The 18834-nt window shown below is 50.3% G+C and overlaps 1 protein-coding gene across 12 annotated transcripts in view; it reads left to right on the top strand.

The window, feature by feature from the left end:
* LOC107264682 (trichohyalin) overlaps positions 1–17812 on the top strand; it is a 37338-nt gene extending 19526 nt beyond the window's left edge. For 4 of the 12 annotated variants that reach the window (XM_025081895.1, XM_025081894.1, XM_025081893.1 and 1 more), the window contains 11 exons: positions 744–836; positions 7667–7728; positions 11029–11100; positions 11179–11382; positions 11465–11656; positions 11736–11973; positions 12208–12450; positions 12839–12950; positions 13190–13451; positions 13601–13782; positions 14796–17812. In XM_025081895.1, the coding sequence (XP_024937663.1) occupies positions 744–836; positions 7667–7728; positions 11029–11100; positions 11179–11382; positions 11465–11656; positions 11736–11973; positions 12208–12450; positions 12839–12950; positions 13190–13451; positions 13601–13782; positions 14796–17211 (4076 nt within the window). In that variant the 3' untranslated portion in view covers positions 17212–17812. The remainder of the gene's footprint in view (positions 1–743; positions 837–7666; positions 7729–11028; positions 11101–11178; positions 11383–11464; positions 11657–11735; positions 11974–12207; positions 12451–12838; positions 12951–13189; positions 13452–13600; positions 13783–14795) is intronic. The other 8 variants (XM_025081897.1, XM_025081899.1, XM_015733208.2 and 5 more) reach the window with 7 other exon arrangements.
* The last annotated feature ends 1022 nt before the right edge of the window (positions 17813–18834 follow it).

Here is an 18834-nt window from a genome sequence, read left to right as displayed (position 1 = left end):
CCCCCTGGGGTTCATGATCTATCGGCACACCACCAGCCCTCCTCTCTTCAGGCCCCCAGACGATCTTCTTTTATCCTTAATGAAATCATCCCTCTCCTCTCTTCTCACACTTTACGTCTCAATATACCAAGCATAATGTACGCGTGTAACATAGGTGGCAACGTTTGGCGAGTCCGTAACTTCCTGATATCCAGGCACTTGGATACTACGGGCTGAATATCGACCCCCCGTCGTCCGTGGGGTCCTGTAGGGATACGCTGTCCTCCTAGCGTATTTCAACCCTAGTTATTTTTTCCCCGCCCTCTGGACGATGGCTCCTTTGTATTGCCTATTTTCGAAATAGCCAGCTTTACTGATCCGACAAGGCATTAAATGGACCTTCGCTTCGGAGCATGGGCCGTGCTCGGAGGAAACGTCGATAGGGCGCCGATGTCGAGGGTTTATCTTCATATGACGTGGAGAGCAAGTCCTCCTCCTGACCGTCCCGTAGTAAGTAAGAACCCTTGGCGCATTTTGACTGGGTTACCGTCGGCGCGAAAGGGTAAAAGGTGGGTAAGCTCACCCTCACCCTCTGCCTTCGGGACGGGTTGTTGCTTGACTGGCAGCTGACCTGTTGACCCGTTGACCCGTTGACCTGGCGGCCGTTGGAAGGAACGCGCCCGTTTCAGCCAATTAGCTTGATACACACGTTATAGGATATTCTGCGGATCAACTGGACTAATTTGAGTTTTGTAAAACTTCAGGTGCGGCCGCAGCCTCCCGCGTCTACGTGGATGCTCTGACCAGGCTCGCGCGTCAAGCTCAGCTGGGCACGTGGGGCGGCTCTCAAGATGTCGGTGAGTACATAGAAGACGTATCCTGCTGCCATCCCCTGCTGCGCCCCAGCCCTGGGTATCGGGTAGCCCAGGCACGTTCCGCATTTGCCTAAGTCGTCCCGCGATTTGCAACTGGCACCCTCGACCTCCTTTTTCCCTTCCTCTTCTCTGGAGTCTTTGGCGAAACTGCAGGGTCCTCGAGCGCTCCTTGGCTGCGTCACAGCATCTGATCAGATATCCGATACACGAGACGAGACAATCGACTGCATTGCTCCGGCGCAGCTCGCAGTAGGAAAGGAGCGAAGGACGAAGAACGTGCGTCTCGAGTCCAAAGAGAAAAGGAATTGGGACGCGTGACGCGTGACGCGCGCGAGCTGCAGGAGCTTCCAGGGCTTCCAAAGCCAATAAGCGCCCGGCCCGTTTAACCTGCTCCGACCGGAGCCCGACGGGAGCTCTTATCCAGGGCCGGAGACAATGCCCGAGGGTGGGAGGAAAAGTAAAAGTAGTTTGCTAAGGAGATCATTGCAGCGTGATAAGTGTGCGCATTAGGTTGAGGTCGTCAACCTGGAAGTAGCGCTGCAGTGCACCGCGTAGCCGCCGTAGCCGTTGTAAAGAAACCCGTGAACGCGAGACTTTAGCTCTGGGATTAGAAGCACGGCAAGTGCTTGCGCGTCGTTGGAAACTTTTGTAATGGCCGTCGCCGTCGCCGTCGCCGTCGCCGTCGCGACACCTTTAGGAGGCTCGCGTCACGCGTTAACCATAGAATGGGTGCGCCTTTAGAAAATATTGCCACTGACTTTGACGTGTCGTTATTTTGGTATTTCGAAGGGATGGCTGCTTTATTGGCGAATGCGCATCCTGAGTTTGGCGCATGCGCATTCGCGTGCTGTACCACAAGATTATTCACTTCTCTCCTGAGAATTCTCTCAGCACCCAGCTAATCTTGCCGTATCATCCGTTACTATATAGGAGAGTCGATATGTAGACATATATAGTATAGAGTAATATACATATCTACATGCGTGTGCTCCTTGCATACGAGATGTAACTGTAAATTTTATTTTCCTTTTTGAAATTTATCGAGATTCAATGGATGGTTATTTCAGATGAAATTGGTCTCGTGTTCCACCACCACCGTGATAACCTGATAACTGATAAGTCTTAAGCTATCGATCATTTAACTCTGTCGCGCGAGTTACCCCCCGACCTTGGCCAATATTATTCAGCATTCGCTTAAGCGAATTAGCGTTCCCTGGGAAGGGCTTCTGACATTTCTTAAATGGCTTCCCGACGGAAAGGCACCGGATGACCATATAGGAAGAGGAGTGTCTATCCAAACCCTTCTGAACGATTCCGAATGATCGTGAATCTGCGTGAACCGGCGTGAACCTGGGGAGGTCGTTCGAGAACCCAGTTAAGGAAGGAGGGTGACACTGAAATTGGCAATATCGTCGCCCGCGTCACCCTCGTCGTTGGAGACGCAAGATTCGCGAACACGAGACGTCGAGACGACACGGGGACATGGGGGACAGGGGGGACAGGGGGGTCCCGGGGGAGGACGGCTGTCCTCTTATTAGCTGGGGTGAGGATGGATAGGAAGTCGAGAGGAAGCTTGCTTGGTAATCAGGGTAGAGGATGCAACCCGCTCTCGGGACGGAAACGGGAGGCGACGAGCTAGAAATTTAAATTCGATTATCAACCAGGGCGACGTCGATTTCACGCGTCTGAAAAATCTCTCGCTCTTCGAGGATCGCGAGAAGAGAGAGAGAGAGAGAGAAGACAGAGGCGTCGCCGCCAGAGGGACGATGAAAGATGAGAGGTGGCCGAACCGCAGCGAAATGAGATCTTCCTTAATTTCTAGCCGCATCGAGCACTGCTTTGCCTCTAAAATTCCCTTCAAACTTTGCATCCGCCTGCAATTGCATACTGCTGAAGGATCGTTGTGCGTCGAGAATGACGCACTGATGCTGCAGTTGATATGCAAATCATTGAACGCGATTGCAGCCACGTTCGCACATCGTAAAATCGCGAGGTCCTCCTTTCTTCTCTCTCATTCGCACTCGTTGGCTATTATCACCTCTCACGTCCCACAAGCGCAGCCACGCGAAGGCCTTACTTCTACTTGCTTCTCACGGTACCAATTTGGCAGGGCGCAATCGAAAATTCGTGCAGATCAGTAGTTGCGATTCGATCGGAGTCCAGATGAGTCTGAAGTGGATCCCCAATTACCAAGAAGAGTGTGCTCTCTGGCTGGTTGGGTATCTTCATTGGCATGAGCGCACAGGGACCACAGGCTTGGTGGTACACTGGACGTAGAAGATCCTGTAAGCCCGCAAAATCGACGCTCCTACGCCGCTGCAGCCACGCTCGTCCGCCGTTTACATTATCGTTAAAGCGTATTTACACGGACGTGGATTCGGGACGGGCATCGCGTCTCTAGAATTTCAATGCGGCTTTCACCCCTTTTCCCAGGGGTTGCGAGTTGACCTATCTACCTTTAGCTATAGACACTAACGAGCCTCAGAGTACACAGAAATTTCACAGAGAGATCTTCGCAATTTTCCAACTTCAATAGGTTTATTTTTCTTATCTGTTTGAGGAAGGTCAGCTTTGATCTTCAAGTGGATTTCCGTTTTTGTTAATTGGCTGGAATTCTATGACGAAAAACGAATTACGGATACTCAGCAAAGTTACTTGCAGAGAAGTGGACACTGGACAGACCTTCGCAAGAACGAACACAGGTTGGGGGGGGGGCGGATGCAAGAAAGAGGAAGATAGAAAGAAAAAAATGTACATTTGTTATCGCATCAGAGTGTGACTCATTATCTCCAAGAATGAAGAATTAAAAAAGGTGCATTAGTTACATGTGAATGGATGAAATATCGCAGAGAGATTCGGCGGGCGCGATCCGTTGACACGTGCTAATCTCTAGTCCTTACTGTCTCGGGGCTGAAATCGAATTCTTATTCCCTTAGTTCTCCTGACTGGCAATGCGCGCTACTTCGATACTCCGAGAAGCAGAGCGCCAGTAGGAGCGAGAGAGAGAGAGAGAGAGAGAGAGAGAGAGAGAGAGAGAGAGAGAGAGAGAGAGAGAGTAGCTCCAAAGTGCAATTGGACTGGGGATTTGGTTGCGATGCCGGGATGCTGGGCGCTGATCTCTAACGGAAGATTGAAGTGCAGCCACTCTCCACGTGTGGAGCATCGCAGCGTGAGTGGATCAGGCTCCGTGTGCACGTGTGCACGTGTGCACGTGTGTAGTCAACGAGCGCTCCGCTAAATTCCGTCTACTGGCCTCCGACTTATTATAACCTAGTCCTGTCTAGGTTCTCCCATGCCAAATGTAATTGACATCACAGCCAATTCGTCCCTACGAACGTGTGGGTGACTGTCTAGGGGGTGCAACTGGGTTGCTGGCCGAGATACGATAGTATAGAAGGGAACCTGAAAATACTACTGGTTGATTGTGCGACGACCCGGGCTGCTAGCACTTTGTCTGCTGAACGGATCCTAGTCTACTGCACTCTGCGCTTCCCCAGGGCCGAATGGGTTACTACATCAATGAGCTCGGAGCAAATCGACATATCCTCTAGTTGCGTCCAATTTCCTCCAGAAATGATCTCGCGGCAGAAGAACAGTCCGCACCACACAGTCACCTCCTGGTACTTTCTTCTCAAAGTACTTGTAACCCTGATATAGTTAGGGGTGGACCACAAATTTCTTTAACGTGCGTAGAAACCGACTTACGAGTCGGGGGCTGTCTTTCGATGACTTCGCTTTGCCGCTTTTTACCACTTTTTCGGCTTTTCAGCGTTTCAGCTTTCCCAGTCGTTCCGACAACCAGTCGATGGAAAAGGGAGGGATTTGGAAAAACGGGTCAGAGGAAAAGTTCTGCTTTAATTATACGGTCTTCTGGTTTCTCTGATTTTATCCATGTCCGAAAGAGACGGAGAGATTTGGCTGCAGATTGGGTAAGCGCAGTCAGGTAGTCGGGGCAGCTAGGGTGTCGGCACACCGGGCAACACACAACTATCGTGCAGGTTCTGTGCTTCTCCACTAAAATCCTTTTGCTTTATATTTCTCGCTTCACTAGAGAACTGAAAAGAGAGGTAAGCAAGGACTTGCTAATTAGCTTGACACTGCCTGGGTTCCACCATGGGGGGTTCAAGCAGGTTTTAACCTTCTCGGCAGCAAAAGAGGCGCCAGCGCGCGGACGTGTGCTCCTTGGAGATAGCCGCAGGATTAGCAAAGTCCCTGAGTCCGCGATACTTGGGAGATTCGTTAAATCAGGTTAATTTACGAGGCTCGCGGGGATCGTGTGCGCGTTTCCACGTTTCCACGTCTCCATCTAGGAGGCCTATTAACATTGAGAAGCCTCCCTTTATACATGGAGACCCTTCCAAGAAGACAGAGATGCGCACACGCATGTAGCACAGACTGTGCGCGAGGCAACGTAAAAGGGTCACCGGATGTTACGACCAATTGGACAATCGCACGACACTTTCCGGTAATGTCTCTAGGACGTGGCCAGATGGCAGCACAAGGAATTACACGAGGAACCGAGAAGGAGAGAGAGGCTGGCAAAACTTGAGAAAAATAAGGATTTCTCCGAGTTTAATCTAAAGTAAAATCGGATTCCCAACGGTAAGCTAGCTTACGGGTTTACTTGGTCTGATATTTACTTTTTTTCTTTCTTTCTCTTATTTAATACGATCTTTACCTTGTTCCGTCCCTCCCGCTCATCTTCTGTATAAACGTCGGCAGTTCTCGAGGGGCGCCAAAGCAAATAACGAAATAACAAATCGTACCGTGCTGGAGGAAGGGACTCGATGCGACTCCCAAGAATTGGCAAAAGATACGAAAGATGTGCCGGGGTCTTTATGGGGTAGAATGGTCTGCCACACGTGTGCGCATCACACGCACATACGCCAATGGAAAAGAAAGGCTGCCGCGTGTATCCTTCATCCCTCTTTGAGAGACAGCTCCATCTTGGCCACGTAGCAGCCGCCGCATGCAAACCCCTTCAGAACTCCTTCGGGGACTCGCGCTTCTTCTCCTCCATCGCCAGCGCTATTATTCAGTCAAGATCTGAAAATCTCAGGTCTCGATCCTCAATCTCTGAGAAGCTGAACGTAATGTAAATGTCTGCTGCCGCGCGTTGCAGAATCTTTCCAGCTCTCCCGGGAATTGCGGAACGCGACGTGGGCTGCGAACTCGCTTCAATTTTCATGTTCGAAACTGAGGGCTGCGTGCGCGAAGGATCCGCCATCTGGATCCAGATGAGCGGCCAGGCTCAATGTGAGTCCGGTGGATTCACTAGCACTGAGAGTGGCAGCTGTAAAATTAGCCAAAATCCCAACGAAGGAATGATCAGCCACGAAGTGAAGAAATCAAGAAGTTATCGGCATTCGCAGTCTCCGGACGATCAATTTTAACGTTTTCAGTTTTCGCCACTGGGCAGTTGCCCAGCCTGAAAATTTAGTAGGTGTAACGTGGCCAGAGCGAACCGCGTACTTTGCCAGAGCACCGCGCCTCTGCAGACTTTGTTGGTTCATTAATTAAACGACCAACCCGCAATCTCCTAACTAGCTGGGTGACTGACTGGCTGACTGGCTGAGTATACATATCCACTCAGACACAGCATCGGAAAGTACCTCATCCGCGAGTACTCTTACCGCACAGCAGTAGAAATCATCTTGAACCGGAACATTCGTCATTGTTTCTCTTTTTTCTCCTCCTAGTATATGCGATAACTTTGTGGTTACTTGTGGCCGTTACCTGTACCTGCACTTTGTCAGCTCTGCGCCGTAACTGAAGTAGTTAGGTTCTGGGAGAAATACGATATAAATCGATCGGTGACAGGGAGCAGCCATCCTCAAAAAGTTTAAACGACTGCAATACCCGAATCTTAGGACTTTTAATCAAAGTATTAATAAACTCGTGAAATCCCATGAAATTCATACGATTTCTAAATCGGACGCATCACGATGAACACTGACCTACGATATTCAGCAAGACTGTGGTATACCCAGAAGATTCGGATCAAACGGAATTTACAATTTTCCACGAGATCCGGTAAGAAGACGAACGAAGGATCAAGGAGACTGGAGTCAAAGTGCAAAGTGCACAGTATTATCTCATGGTAAACAAGAGGGAGGCTTTCGGGTTTGAGGACATCGCATTTTTTCCAACCTTGCGTTATCCTCGTGGGCTCCTGACATTTCTCGGCATTCTCTATCTACGTAGAGGATATTTTACCGGAATATTTTATCGGTCTATATTCATGTGTTTTTGCTCTCTTGCAAAAACAGCCTTGCTGGGAGGAGCAGCTCCTGCTCTTCCACCTCGAGAAAGAACGCCTTACGCGTAGTGGCGCCTCCGGGTCTGTTCGATTTGGGAAAGCTGTCAAATCTGTAGGGAACTAGGAGAACCGAGAGGCGAGTAGGTGCGAGTGCTCCCTGGAAACTGGAATCTATTCCATTCTCCACTCCAGTCTACTACACGTAGCAGGCAGCTGCATTCGCTGTCCAGTCTGCCTTCTCCATCGTGAGTTGGTCTATACCGAACTCGGAGATTTGGTCGGCCCTGCAGGCTCCCCGGTGCCAGGATGCTTTTTAGCTAGTTTTGCTCGCGTCGAACAGTCGGAAATTCCGTGGAAGATTTTCCGGGACTCCAAAGCAGCCTTGTTTACGGCTGGACTTTGACGATGCCCGATTGAAGCAGTGGTGAAGCAAGGACTGCTGAAGTCTTTCGTTGCCAACACGAGTCCTCCGTCCTATTGGGCTGTAATCAGAATATGTCTACACATACCGCCGTGCTAAGCTATTGCATCTGACACGAATGATTTGTTGCAGGATCCGCGCTGATGAGAATCGTCGAGGTCTACAAGGAAATTCAGGACCAGGAGATGAATATTGTGAGTAAATTGAGATATCTCTACGTGCAATTGTACATAGAAGCGTTGGTGGACGCAGTCTGGCTTTAGCTTAGGCCGTGGACACCGGCGCCACCACAGTGCTTGCGGAAAGCCTCAAGGAGAATCGAGCCTTTGTACTTTTCTTATTGCACCTTACTTTGCATTTATTTCACAGGATTACGCGAATTTGCCCTTTTCGACGGGCGGATCAGCTCAGGGCGACTCCCACTCTGCGTGTACTATTCCATCTCAATTAACCTGAATGGCGAACGCAAAATTATTTAAATAAACTTTACTAATGCAATTGAAATTGCTCGGGGAATTTATGCCGGTAACGCATAGGCGACGCTTCCGAAAGTGGCGAGAGCGCGTAACTTTGCAGAAGCTGCCAGAGACGGAAGAAAATGTAATTTCGTCCGAGCTTTCGTCCGGGGAATATCAATTGGAAAATTAAAGAGTGGTCTGGATCGTTTAGTCCCAGAGGCTCCCTCCTCGCCATTCGCTTCTCATCATTTTCATCTCTTTCGTTTAGTTCAATTATCTTCGTCCCACCTCTCGCACATTCAAAGATCAAACAAGCATCTTTCGTATTGACCTGAATGGCACAGACTGCATATATCTTCACGATAAGAAGAGTACTCGCGTATCCATGAAACAGTTTCCTGCGGAACGCGCGTGCATGTGTTCGCGCGTGTGTGTTTACACTCCACCTGCCGGACAAAAGCTTCTTTAATCAAGCTTATCCCGAAATTTACGATGAATCCCATTCCCGCTATACTTGGTTTGCTCACGTGAGCTCGGAACAGACGGAAATGACTCGTAGAGCGGAATCACTGGAAGCAGGCCAATCGAGAAGCTCTTGAGGATGGGGGGTACGGTAGGACGAAGTAGGACGAAGCAGGACGAAGCAGGACGAAGCAGGACGAAGCGGAGGGAGCAGGACGAAGCGGAGGGAGCAAAGTGAAAGGTTGCTCATGAAGCGGATGGAGAGAAAAGCGCGATGATCCAATTAATAGAGGAGGCTCCTTGCTGATTTCCAATTAATTCACGTAGAAAAGGAACACTTGGAAATGAATTTGGAGGGAGCTCAAGGGGGGAGAGGCACTCGTATTCGCTGAAAAGGAGAGGAGAAACGGTGAAAAGGTTCAAAGAGCCGAAGAAGGATCCTTCGACGAACGAGGGTCGAAAACTCGATTTCGTCCCTCGCAATGACCGATGTTTTTCGCTGAATAGGCATTCACATGATATCGCCATCCGAAACGCGATAGTCCGAGCAAGAGAGAAAGAGCTCCGAGGGATGCTGCCTGGGCAGGCGCAGTGTTCGCCCGTCTGCGCTGCTCATGCTGATTCTCCTGTACCTGCACTCGGTAGATGAGAAGCCGCACTGCTCCTCCTGCTACGTAGGCACAAACAGCCGCGCGTGTTTTCAGTCCTGTTCAAATTTGCACAAGAGAGAGAGAGAGAGAGAGAGATGTTTGCGAAGCCCCGACAGTCCATGACTTTGCGCGCTTTTCACTTTTTATCTTCTCCCCCAGCTCCTGTCCTCGCTCGCTCCTCATCCGGCACTTTTCCACCCCTTTCTTCCTATATTGACACTCGTTGCTTTGTACCAGTGCTAGAGACGCCCAGTCGAATTTCTCCACCGACAGTACAGTCACCTGTACATGTCACCTGTAGTTCGAGATTCGAGAATCTTCTGAATTGCTCGGTTCCAGTCCAGTTGTCCCGGAACTTAACCGCGTAAACGACATCAAGCACCTTTCAATTATTTTTCGCTGGCCGCGTCTCCACACCCCTCGAAGTTCCCACTGTAAAACCTGTTAAACTTCCAGGACAGCGTATCGTCTCCCTGTCACAGTCTCACACTGTCTCAAAAGCACAGGGTTGCCCAGCGTCCCAATAAAAGCATGTGTTACGTGCGCGCGTGTCTCGCCCAAGCGATTCCTTTATCTTCCTCCGCACCTCCAACGCTGTAACTCTTTGTCTCTCTCTCTCTCTCTCTCTCTCTCTCTCTCTCTCTCTCTCTCCCTCTGTCCGGCATCACTTTATTTTCAGTATTATTATTTTATTCGAGCACCGCACGAATGCTTCTAAACTAAAGTACCTATCGTTGCTCTCGAGCAGCGCTTCCCCATGAACTCGCGTACTTCCGGCCGGCAGCATCCGATTCCTTCTAAAAAAACATCCAGACAAATCCAGCAATGGGTGGGTGCTGTTAGCTAGGGGTGAGGCGAAAATTCTGCACGTGCACCGGGAGTAACATCGACCTCCACACACGTTACCCGGTTGGTATGTCGGCGCGCCGGCAGGTTGGAAATATGCTGCGCCGTGGAATTCCGCTGACCAAAGTATTCCGTTCTAATTGACTTTTGGCAAATGCAAAAGAGGATAAAAGAATAAATAAATGTGAAAATGGCGACCACGCGTTGGTCGGCTTCCTGGAATGATCGCGCATTGTTCCATGCAAACTATTTCTATACCTACCATAAATTATACATACTATTTGATTGCTGTTCCTTTATTTGGAAGCAAATCGCAATCGAGACCTGTTAAGAACTTAGGAGATCGCATGAGTTGTTCGTCAGTATGTTTTAACGAACTGTCGCCATTTTCTGGGTTCAGACTCTGCTGGCAAAGACTCAAGAAAGTTTCCTCGAGTCTCCGGATCCTCTTATCTTTGGAAGCGCCTCGCAAATTCAATTCGGAGCTTTCGATAGTCCTCCTCTTGCGTGGCCTGGCGTCAGTGGCTGTTGTGGGAGGAAATTATACTGCGCGGCTTCCTCGCTCATTTAAAAAGCAATGGCCTGACGTGTGCAAGGGTGCAAAGGACAGCAAGCACCCCGGGCGCCTATTCGCGGGTGGACGCCTGGCGCGTCCAAATTGCAAGTCAAATTGATCCTGGCCTTCCCAATGTAGCTCTGCCTTCCGTTCAGCCTGGCTAGAAACTTCCGATCCTCCAACTTCGTCCAGTATCTTGCAATGGCCTGATTGGAACCACCTGTTTCCCATCTCGGTTCCGTGAAATATTCTGATTTCGCCAGAGGGTGCCGAAAAAGTTAAGAAGGACGCACTGTGACCTTCCTCGGGTTCTTTGGTGCACAAGACAGTTAAAAGATTGAACGAGATGCGCGCACTGTTAGCTAGCGAAGTGCGCTTAGTATACATTGGCATATATTATAGATGAAAAAAGGCTGAGTAAAATGGTTGAGTGGTGCATCAGCACATGGAATTCCTTCGAATTCCTATCTATCTCTTGTATCGCGAGTATCATCTTCCTGCTAACTCGATGACGCATTTTAGCTCAAGGCCTTCTACGTGGATCTTCTGGTTCCACTGGAGACAAACCTCGAGAAGGACACTAAAGTCGTGCAGGTAACTTGCCGAATAGTCAATTACTCTGCGTCAAGTATATCGCTTTTCTTCTTAATGCAAATTGCCACGTGTTCCCAGAGCGAACAAAAAAAGTTCCTGCAGCAGCACAAGACCAGGTCGGAGACGTACAGCAAGGCGGCCGCGACGATAAAGAAGCAGCGCAAGAAGTCTAGGGGTGCCAGCAAGAGTGGGCTTGCGATGGACAAGGAGCTGAAGAACATGCAGATACTCGAAGAGGAGAAGTCGAAGCTGGACGCCTTCTGCGAGCAGAGCCTTAAGAATGTGAGACGCGATCGCACGTGCTCCTCTAACGCTTAGAGATTTACGAGATCTCGCGATTCACCCTGAGAAACTTCCGTTCCAGGCGATGACCCAGGAGAGGAGACGATACGGCTTCGTACTGGAACGACAGTGCTCGCTGGCCAAGCACTACGCAAGTTTCCACGAGGTCGCTCTGGCCGCCCTGCACCCTTCCGTGGATGAATGGCGCGAGGTTGCCGCCACCAGGGAATACTTGCCGCAATCAGTCGAGGACATGTTTGCGTCGAGGCTGAGGGTAAGGGTCGAGTAGACTTGTTGGGTTCCCCCGCTTAGGCTCGGGTCACGCTCTAACTCACGTGGACATCACTCAACAGCAAGTGTCGTTCTGGCCCGAGGACGAGGAGAATGGTGGCTCGGAATTGACAATGAGCTCGCAATTGAGAAAAACCCGAAGTATGGATAGCTCCTGCCTGGAATTGCGACTCGGGCCGACCTCCGGAAATCCCACGTCGACTTCTCACCAGGATGGAGGTCCGCCCCACCTTCCGGCCGTTCTCTCCAGGGCACGTTCCGAAGTTAATCTTCACGCCTCTTCGCTCTCACTTGGTCCTGGTAAGTCCTGGAGCACTCTGACTGATCGCCAAACACTACTGGGACAGTGGACGAGCTTCCAGTTTGACTCGATTCAAAATACGAATGAACTGCCATGATACCGTCATGACGTCAGTTCCGTGTTGATCCAAGTACGCAGGCTCATAGCTTAGTGTTGGCCTAGCACACTTTTTCTTTTGATCCCTTCTTTCAACATTATCCGTTTCTCATTGGCATGTCTCTTCGTTACTGTAGCGTATACGTATATTGCAGAAGATGATGCCGGTAGACCGATATATAAATTTCCAGACATCCCAGAGACACCACCGCGACCCAGGTCCATGGCCCCAGCATCGCGCGGCAGCGGCACCGCTAACACGGCTGGCATTGGGCCGGAGAACTGGAGCGACGCACCCTTGGCAAGAGCCCTTTTCGCTTATTTGAGCTCAGGAGATAATCAGCTGAGCTTCCTGGAGGGCGACCTCATCGCACTGATGGGTAAGTTTCCTAAACGTAGGCGGAAACTGAAGTTGAGAGTACCAATTGAGCGTAGAGGGTTGAAATTGTGTTTAAGGGAAGCACGTAGGAGGGTTATGCCACAAATAAAGTTGAGCATTTCTCATGGTAAGGGAACTACTCCGAGCATCGGTCTTAACGGTGCACATCCCGTTACACGCACGCGTTCGATTCACCTTACTCTAGTTGCTATAGTTTTGAGATTTCCACATGAGATACGCAATCTCTCTCTCTCTCTCTCTCTCTCTCTCTCTCTCTGTCTCTCTCTCTCTCACTCCTCCTCTATTCTTCTCCGGGCCGGGAGCATTGTTAGGGAAAGACATTCCTTGTTTCTCTTTTATCTTTGTCCTTTCTTTTCTTTCCCTTTTTGAACTCCCAGGCGAGCGACAAAAGGGCTGGCAATTCGGGGAGAATCTGCGTACGCAAAGCTCCGGCTGGTTTCCGCTTGCCTACACGGAGATCATCATCGACGAGACACTCGGGTAAGTTACACAGAAAGAATAGCTGGACAATTCTGACAATTCTGGTACTCATCACTGAAACTATCTCTTTGCTTCTATTGGCACTCGATGCCTGAGAGAGTGTTGCGCGATAGAGCCAATTCAAAATATATTACTTCTCACGAATATTTGGTCTTTTTCTCTGACAAATATGATAGAAAAGAAAACGGGAAAAGATTCTCGTTAAAGGTCAATCTAACCGAATGATCTTGCTTCGACAGCTCACCCAGTCACGGCATGAACAACGGAAGGAGTCCGGAGCCCAGAGTAATTCCACCCTGTAAGCCACCACCCTCGAGGCCTCCAGTTACACCTAGTATCGATGACCTGTCCAGCACTCCGGGTGCCGGCAGTAACAGTAACAGCAACAGCAACAACAATAAAAACAACAACAACAACAACAACAAGAACACTCCGACCAACGTGGGGAATAGTAGTGGAGTCCATAGCGTCGCCACACCATCCGCACGTCAAGCGAAACCGGTGAGTAGTCCCTATAGCAACGGAGCAGGGAAACAATGAAAAGGCTACCAGTCGATCTGCGCTAAACCTTTAGGATGCGAGTCGTCTTGCCAAACGCGTCCGGAGTATAATTGCTCAAGAGACGAATGAGAAAATTCGCTTTAAAATAGATCCGTCCATCCGGTACCCTGCCAACGGCCCTAGCCGGCGGTGGCCGTAGGGTCCAGCCGCCGGTGCCTCCCGTGCCCCCGCCACAGGCCGTGACGTCACTGCACAGCAGCAACGACAGCGGATTTTCTAACGAACCGCCGGTGCAGCCTGACGTCGATTATAGCGACGACGAAGCGATGAGGTAAGCTCTTCCAGATGCCATTATAGTCCATCCTGCCCGGCCAGGACGAGGAGTCATCGGGAACCGAGTTTCCTCCTGTGTCCTCTTGCTATGACGTCCCGCCAACTTCTTCGAATGCTTACTCCGTCCCTTTGCTGGATCCTTGGCGATCTATGCTTTCTCGAAGCTTTGTAAATGGAACGCCAGTACTATCGATGCTATGCTCGCCTAAAATACCGGGACCTCTAGCTCTCAGGAAAAAAGTGCAGCTTCGTCCATTTTTCTTCATCTTTTTTTTTTTTGATCGTTTGATTCCTGCTTTATCGGACAACGGACACAATATTCGGCATACATAGCTATTACACTACAGATCGTGTGTTGTAGCTCTGCTAGACGGGATCCGTCTGAACTTTCGTGAGTGCGACGTGCATCGCTTTCACGGACCTGCATCATATGCGAGGCGCAGCGGTCACGTGCACCTGAAACATATAAAACATGTCCATTGGGAAACTTCGCGCGCAGAATCCCGCCAGTCCATATATATATAATTAACCGATACGGCCAAAATTTACATTTCAGATATACGTGGTATTTGTTTTTTGATTTCTCTATACTTCTTTATAGATTCCGCATGCGTTACCGCAGTCGGTGGAATTAATCAGGGGGTGGTGGCGCCTTTTGGGACTTTAGATCCCCTCCGAGCAACCCAGCACGTATTTCATTCCGTCTATCACCGTTTATCTACCATTTCCACTCTCCTTCTCTCTCTCTCTCTCCCCCTTTCTCCCTCCCCGTCCCTCCCTCTAGTCGACTCTACTCACTCGCAGTCGACCTGCTCAAGTCATTTAGCATGTACTTCCCGTTTTGATTCTCGCTACACTCTCCACTCTTTCCTCCAGCCTAAGAATTTTCTTTCCACGTCCTTTCATTTTATTCTATTTTCTCTGTATTTTCATTTTCTTTACTTTATTTTATTTTTTTCCATTCATCTCCTCGTTCTCGACCCCAAAAAAAAATACTCTGACGCCACACAGACAACGGCGCAGAAAACCACGCGCCGAGCGCATTGCCGATCGCAACGTCGAGACGGAACGGGAAAAGAATCGCGAGGACCCGAAGAATCCTGGCAAGGACTGGATGAACGATTCCTGGAAGACCATACCGCGCGACGAGAAGAGCTGGCAGCTTTACAGGAGCGCGATGGACTTGTGGGCGAACGTAAAACAGGACGTTACATGCGAAGACGGTGTAAAGAATCTGCCGAGCGGTAGGCACAGGGCACCCGAGCTTGCAAGATACGAGAATCAGCAGGAGTCCAACGCACAGAGTCGAGAATATCATGCCCGTGGAACACTCGAGAGCCATCCTGCCAAAGGACAGAGCAAGACGTACGAGAGACACGCCGGCAGAGAATACGGCAGAGACGAGGGAAACAACTATGAGAATCAGATGCGACCCAATCCCAATCTCAGGAGCAAGTTCACCAGTGAACCCCCTGCTGCACGTGGTCAGGCAAATCGGCGTTCCAACGAGTTGACGTCGCAAAAGCGTGAAGCGATCGTCAGGCAAGATCGTGAGGAGGAGAACGATGACGAGGAGGAGGAGGAGGAGGAGGAGGAGGACGTGGAGGAGGAGGAGGTGGAGGAGGAGGAGGACGAGGAGGAGGATCTAGTGATGTATCGACAGCAGGAAAAAGAAAGGTTCGAGGTTCGAGAATATTCTGGCAAGTACGAGAAGAATAAATATTATGATGATCGTGTGGACGGTAGGGAAGAGAGTCCTCGGAAAGGATATCGCGTGGTGGATCACGAGGCAAGCTACGAGGAGAAGGAGAAGAGCTGCTCCTCGGACACTGACGACGACAGTACCATCACCATTCCGGAGAATGGGGGTAAGGTCGAGCAAATTGCACAGAAATTGGAGCAGACTGCGCAGAAGTATGCGCGCGAGCACAGTCCCCCAAAGTACGCAGACAAGAGGAACGACTACGAAGACTTCGGCAGAGCCGAAAAGGTTTCCAGCAGGTACGACAACTATATACTCGAGAAAGAAAGACGAAGAGGGATGCCTCAGAGACATAATGAGAGACACGAGAGATCCTTCGAGCACTCCGCTTCGGCTTCTGGAGCAATGGAATCGTCGTCGGCGAGCAACGCCTACGACAGGGACGGTGCCCGGGAACGCGAACGAACCTTCGAGAAGAATCCCGATAGAAATCGCATGAGAAACGTGGAGAGACGATCGAGTAGATTCGAGAGACCCAGGGCGCCGTTCGAGGAGGCGCCCGAGCGACCCAGCGAGAGGCCCTTCAGGGAACGAAGGTATTCCGAGAAGGAAGAGATCTATGGAGAGACCGGCAGATACACGCGTGATCCCGGTTTCCTCGAGAAGGAGCGCGGATACGAGTCCAACTTTGAAACTAAACTAGAACGCAGCAAGATCATCGAGAAACACAACTACCAGAAGATCGACAGACCAGCCGGCGAGCAGGGGCCCAGTAAGGCTGGCCAAAGAGAGAGTAACGATTCCAACAACAACACCCTGAAGAACGAAAGGAAAGCAGCTGCGCAGGGCAGGACGAACGTTATCGGCAGGAGCTTCGACTTCGAGGCGAAGGCTCCCAAGCTGGTTAAACGCACAAAGTCCTTCTGGAGATTCAGGCGCGACTCGGATGTTCTCGAGGGCATGGCGCTATGGCAGCACAGATCTCTGGTGGACATTCCAAAGATGATTAAGAAGGAGGAGGAGGCGAAGGAGGAGGAGAAGGAGGAGAAGGAGGAGCGCAGAGCGGAAGAATCCTTGAGGAAATCAATGCCGGATGACGTCAAGCCCAGCCAAAACCACGAGAAGGATGTGAGATCGCGGGAGGCTGGAAGCGATCAGTCGAAAAGTGGCGAGGAGCCAAAACCGGCCGAGCGAATTCACGTTCCGGAGAAATCCGAGTACTTTGCTGATTTCCCGACGCCCGCGGAGAGGCCCAAGGTGACCGAGAGGTCGGAATACAGGATGCGCCAGGAGGAGCGCACGTACTTTGTCGGGAACGTGTCGCGAAAGGCGATCCTCGAGAAGGAGCGGAAGCGCAGCCTGGAAGCGAAGCAGAACATGGTGGTAGCTCAACTGAAAGAGAATAACGAGGTGAAGAAGGGTGGCGGCGGCGGGGGCGGCGGGGCGGCCGCCGCTGCCAGAAGAAACAAGATCTATGGCGACGACGACGACGGTCTCATTCAGAATTTCACGGAGACCGAAGCCTCCGACGAGGAGTCCACCTACAGCTGCATCGTCGTCAAGGACCAGGCGGTGCCGGAGAAGACTTTGCTACCGAGAACGAAGCTGAGAAGGGATGCGGACAGGGAGCGCGAGAGGGAGAAGAACACTTGCGGCCCTTGGTATGATTTATGGGGCGTCGATTCTTCCGTCAAGAAAAAAAAGAAAAAGCAACAGCAGCCATGAGTTAACAGGGAGATATAACTTTTTTTCTTTTTTTATAAGAACCCGTCACGCTCCGCCCGAAAGGTGCGGGTAGTGTCCTTTCCCACTCCTTTCGACCAGATTATTATTTTTTTTGTATTTTTTGCTTTTGTTTAATTTTGTCCAGCGCGCGCATTCCTGCCTCACAGTTGCTGGCTCCAATAGAGACACGTGTGCGGCCCTTTGCGTCCAGAAGCACCGCGCGCGTCGCTCCAGGATTAATTCGTATTAAATTTCGTTGGGATTCCGTCGGTTATCCTCTCATCGTTCAATCCTTCTTCCCAGTTGCGCCGTGCCACACTTATGAGGCTCGTCGCATAATCTGCTGCGCGTATTCGAAAATCGTGGATTCCAAGTCGCCAGAGGCGGAAATCCCTCTCCTCGGCCGGGACTAGGAAGAAAAGCACAAGGGCCTCTTCTCTTCGGCGGCGCCGTCGCTCGCATCATCGATCCTCATTCTCGGAAGAATTAGACTTGGTTCCCGTTGCTTCCCATTCCACGTAGAGTCCTCAGGACCATTCCACAGCGACCTTCGTAGGATACCTTCGCATCGTTCGTGACGACGAAGGATATCCGGGGATAATGGGGAATGGCCAGGAGCACGTAAGACGACGCCCTTCGTCCTTCGTCCTTTGTCCTTTCACGCAATATACAGCACAAGCGTGCCGAGTCACGCGTTCCAGCTCCTTCGTGTTACAGCTCAGCATTAATTTTATCGCGCTTTGCCTGGCGCGAGACTTGACTGCAGCCACAGCAGCCAAAGCAGCCGCAGCAGCCGCAGGTAACGAACAGTCGATTCTTTCAGGGGCAACGTCTTCGCGACTGTGAAACTCAGAAAGACCAAGACCAACGACCGCTCGGCACCCGCCCTCTCGTGAGACACATCCAGAACTGATAGAGCAAAGGACAAAGAACAAAGAACTCGCAGGCTTCCCGATGACCGGCATATTCTCTTCTTGCTTCTCCCTCCGGTACTTTTCCTTTTCTTTTTCTTCCTTTTCGAATCCCGTTCTCGATAATTCCAAGCAGCGCGTGATCCATTCAAAATAAAAGGACGCCGATTAGGTTGGCAGAATCAGAGAATTCACGTAATTCCGTCTTTTGCCTCAATGTCTTTTCCTCTCTATTCTTACCGCAGGTTGTTATAACATACAATACAGATATACGCTAACGCTCCATGTAAATTGGACTATGTGCGCCACCGTTCGTTCGCGTCTTTTATCCACGACGCGTTACGCGTGCAGTTTCGCGCTATAACGATAAGCGATATAAAGGACGAATAAAAAGAAAGAGAAAATCATGGGTTTCGGGAGATTTTTTATAATTGAATTATAGATATATGAATTTAAACGGATGTTAATATATTGACGAGCACGCTGGAATTTTCTGAGATATCATTTTCAGGCATTCACTCTTTTTCGTTTTCATTTTTTCCGGAGGCGCCGCTACACCCATCCATGTGTGATCGTCCGCTGCCTCGTCAATGTGTACAGTAAATTCCGGCTGCTTGGGTAGTTTGTTAAAGAATTATAATAAGATCCATGTATGCAGCCATACAAAAATACATACACATAATATATAAAGAAAATAATTGAATAGTCCTGT

This window comes from Cephus cinctus, unplaced genomic scaffold, assembly GCF_000341935.2.
Source record: "Cephus cinctus unplaced genomic scaffold, Ccin1 Ccin1_scaffold0189, whole genome shotgun sequence".
Classification (NCBI taxonomy): domain Eukaryota; kingdom Metazoa; phylum Arthropoda; class Insecta; order Hymenoptera; family Cephidae; genus Cephus; species Cephus cinctus.
The sequence above is the reverse complement of the archived record's forward strand: the minus strand, read 5'-3'. Positions and strand labels throughout refer to the sequence as shown.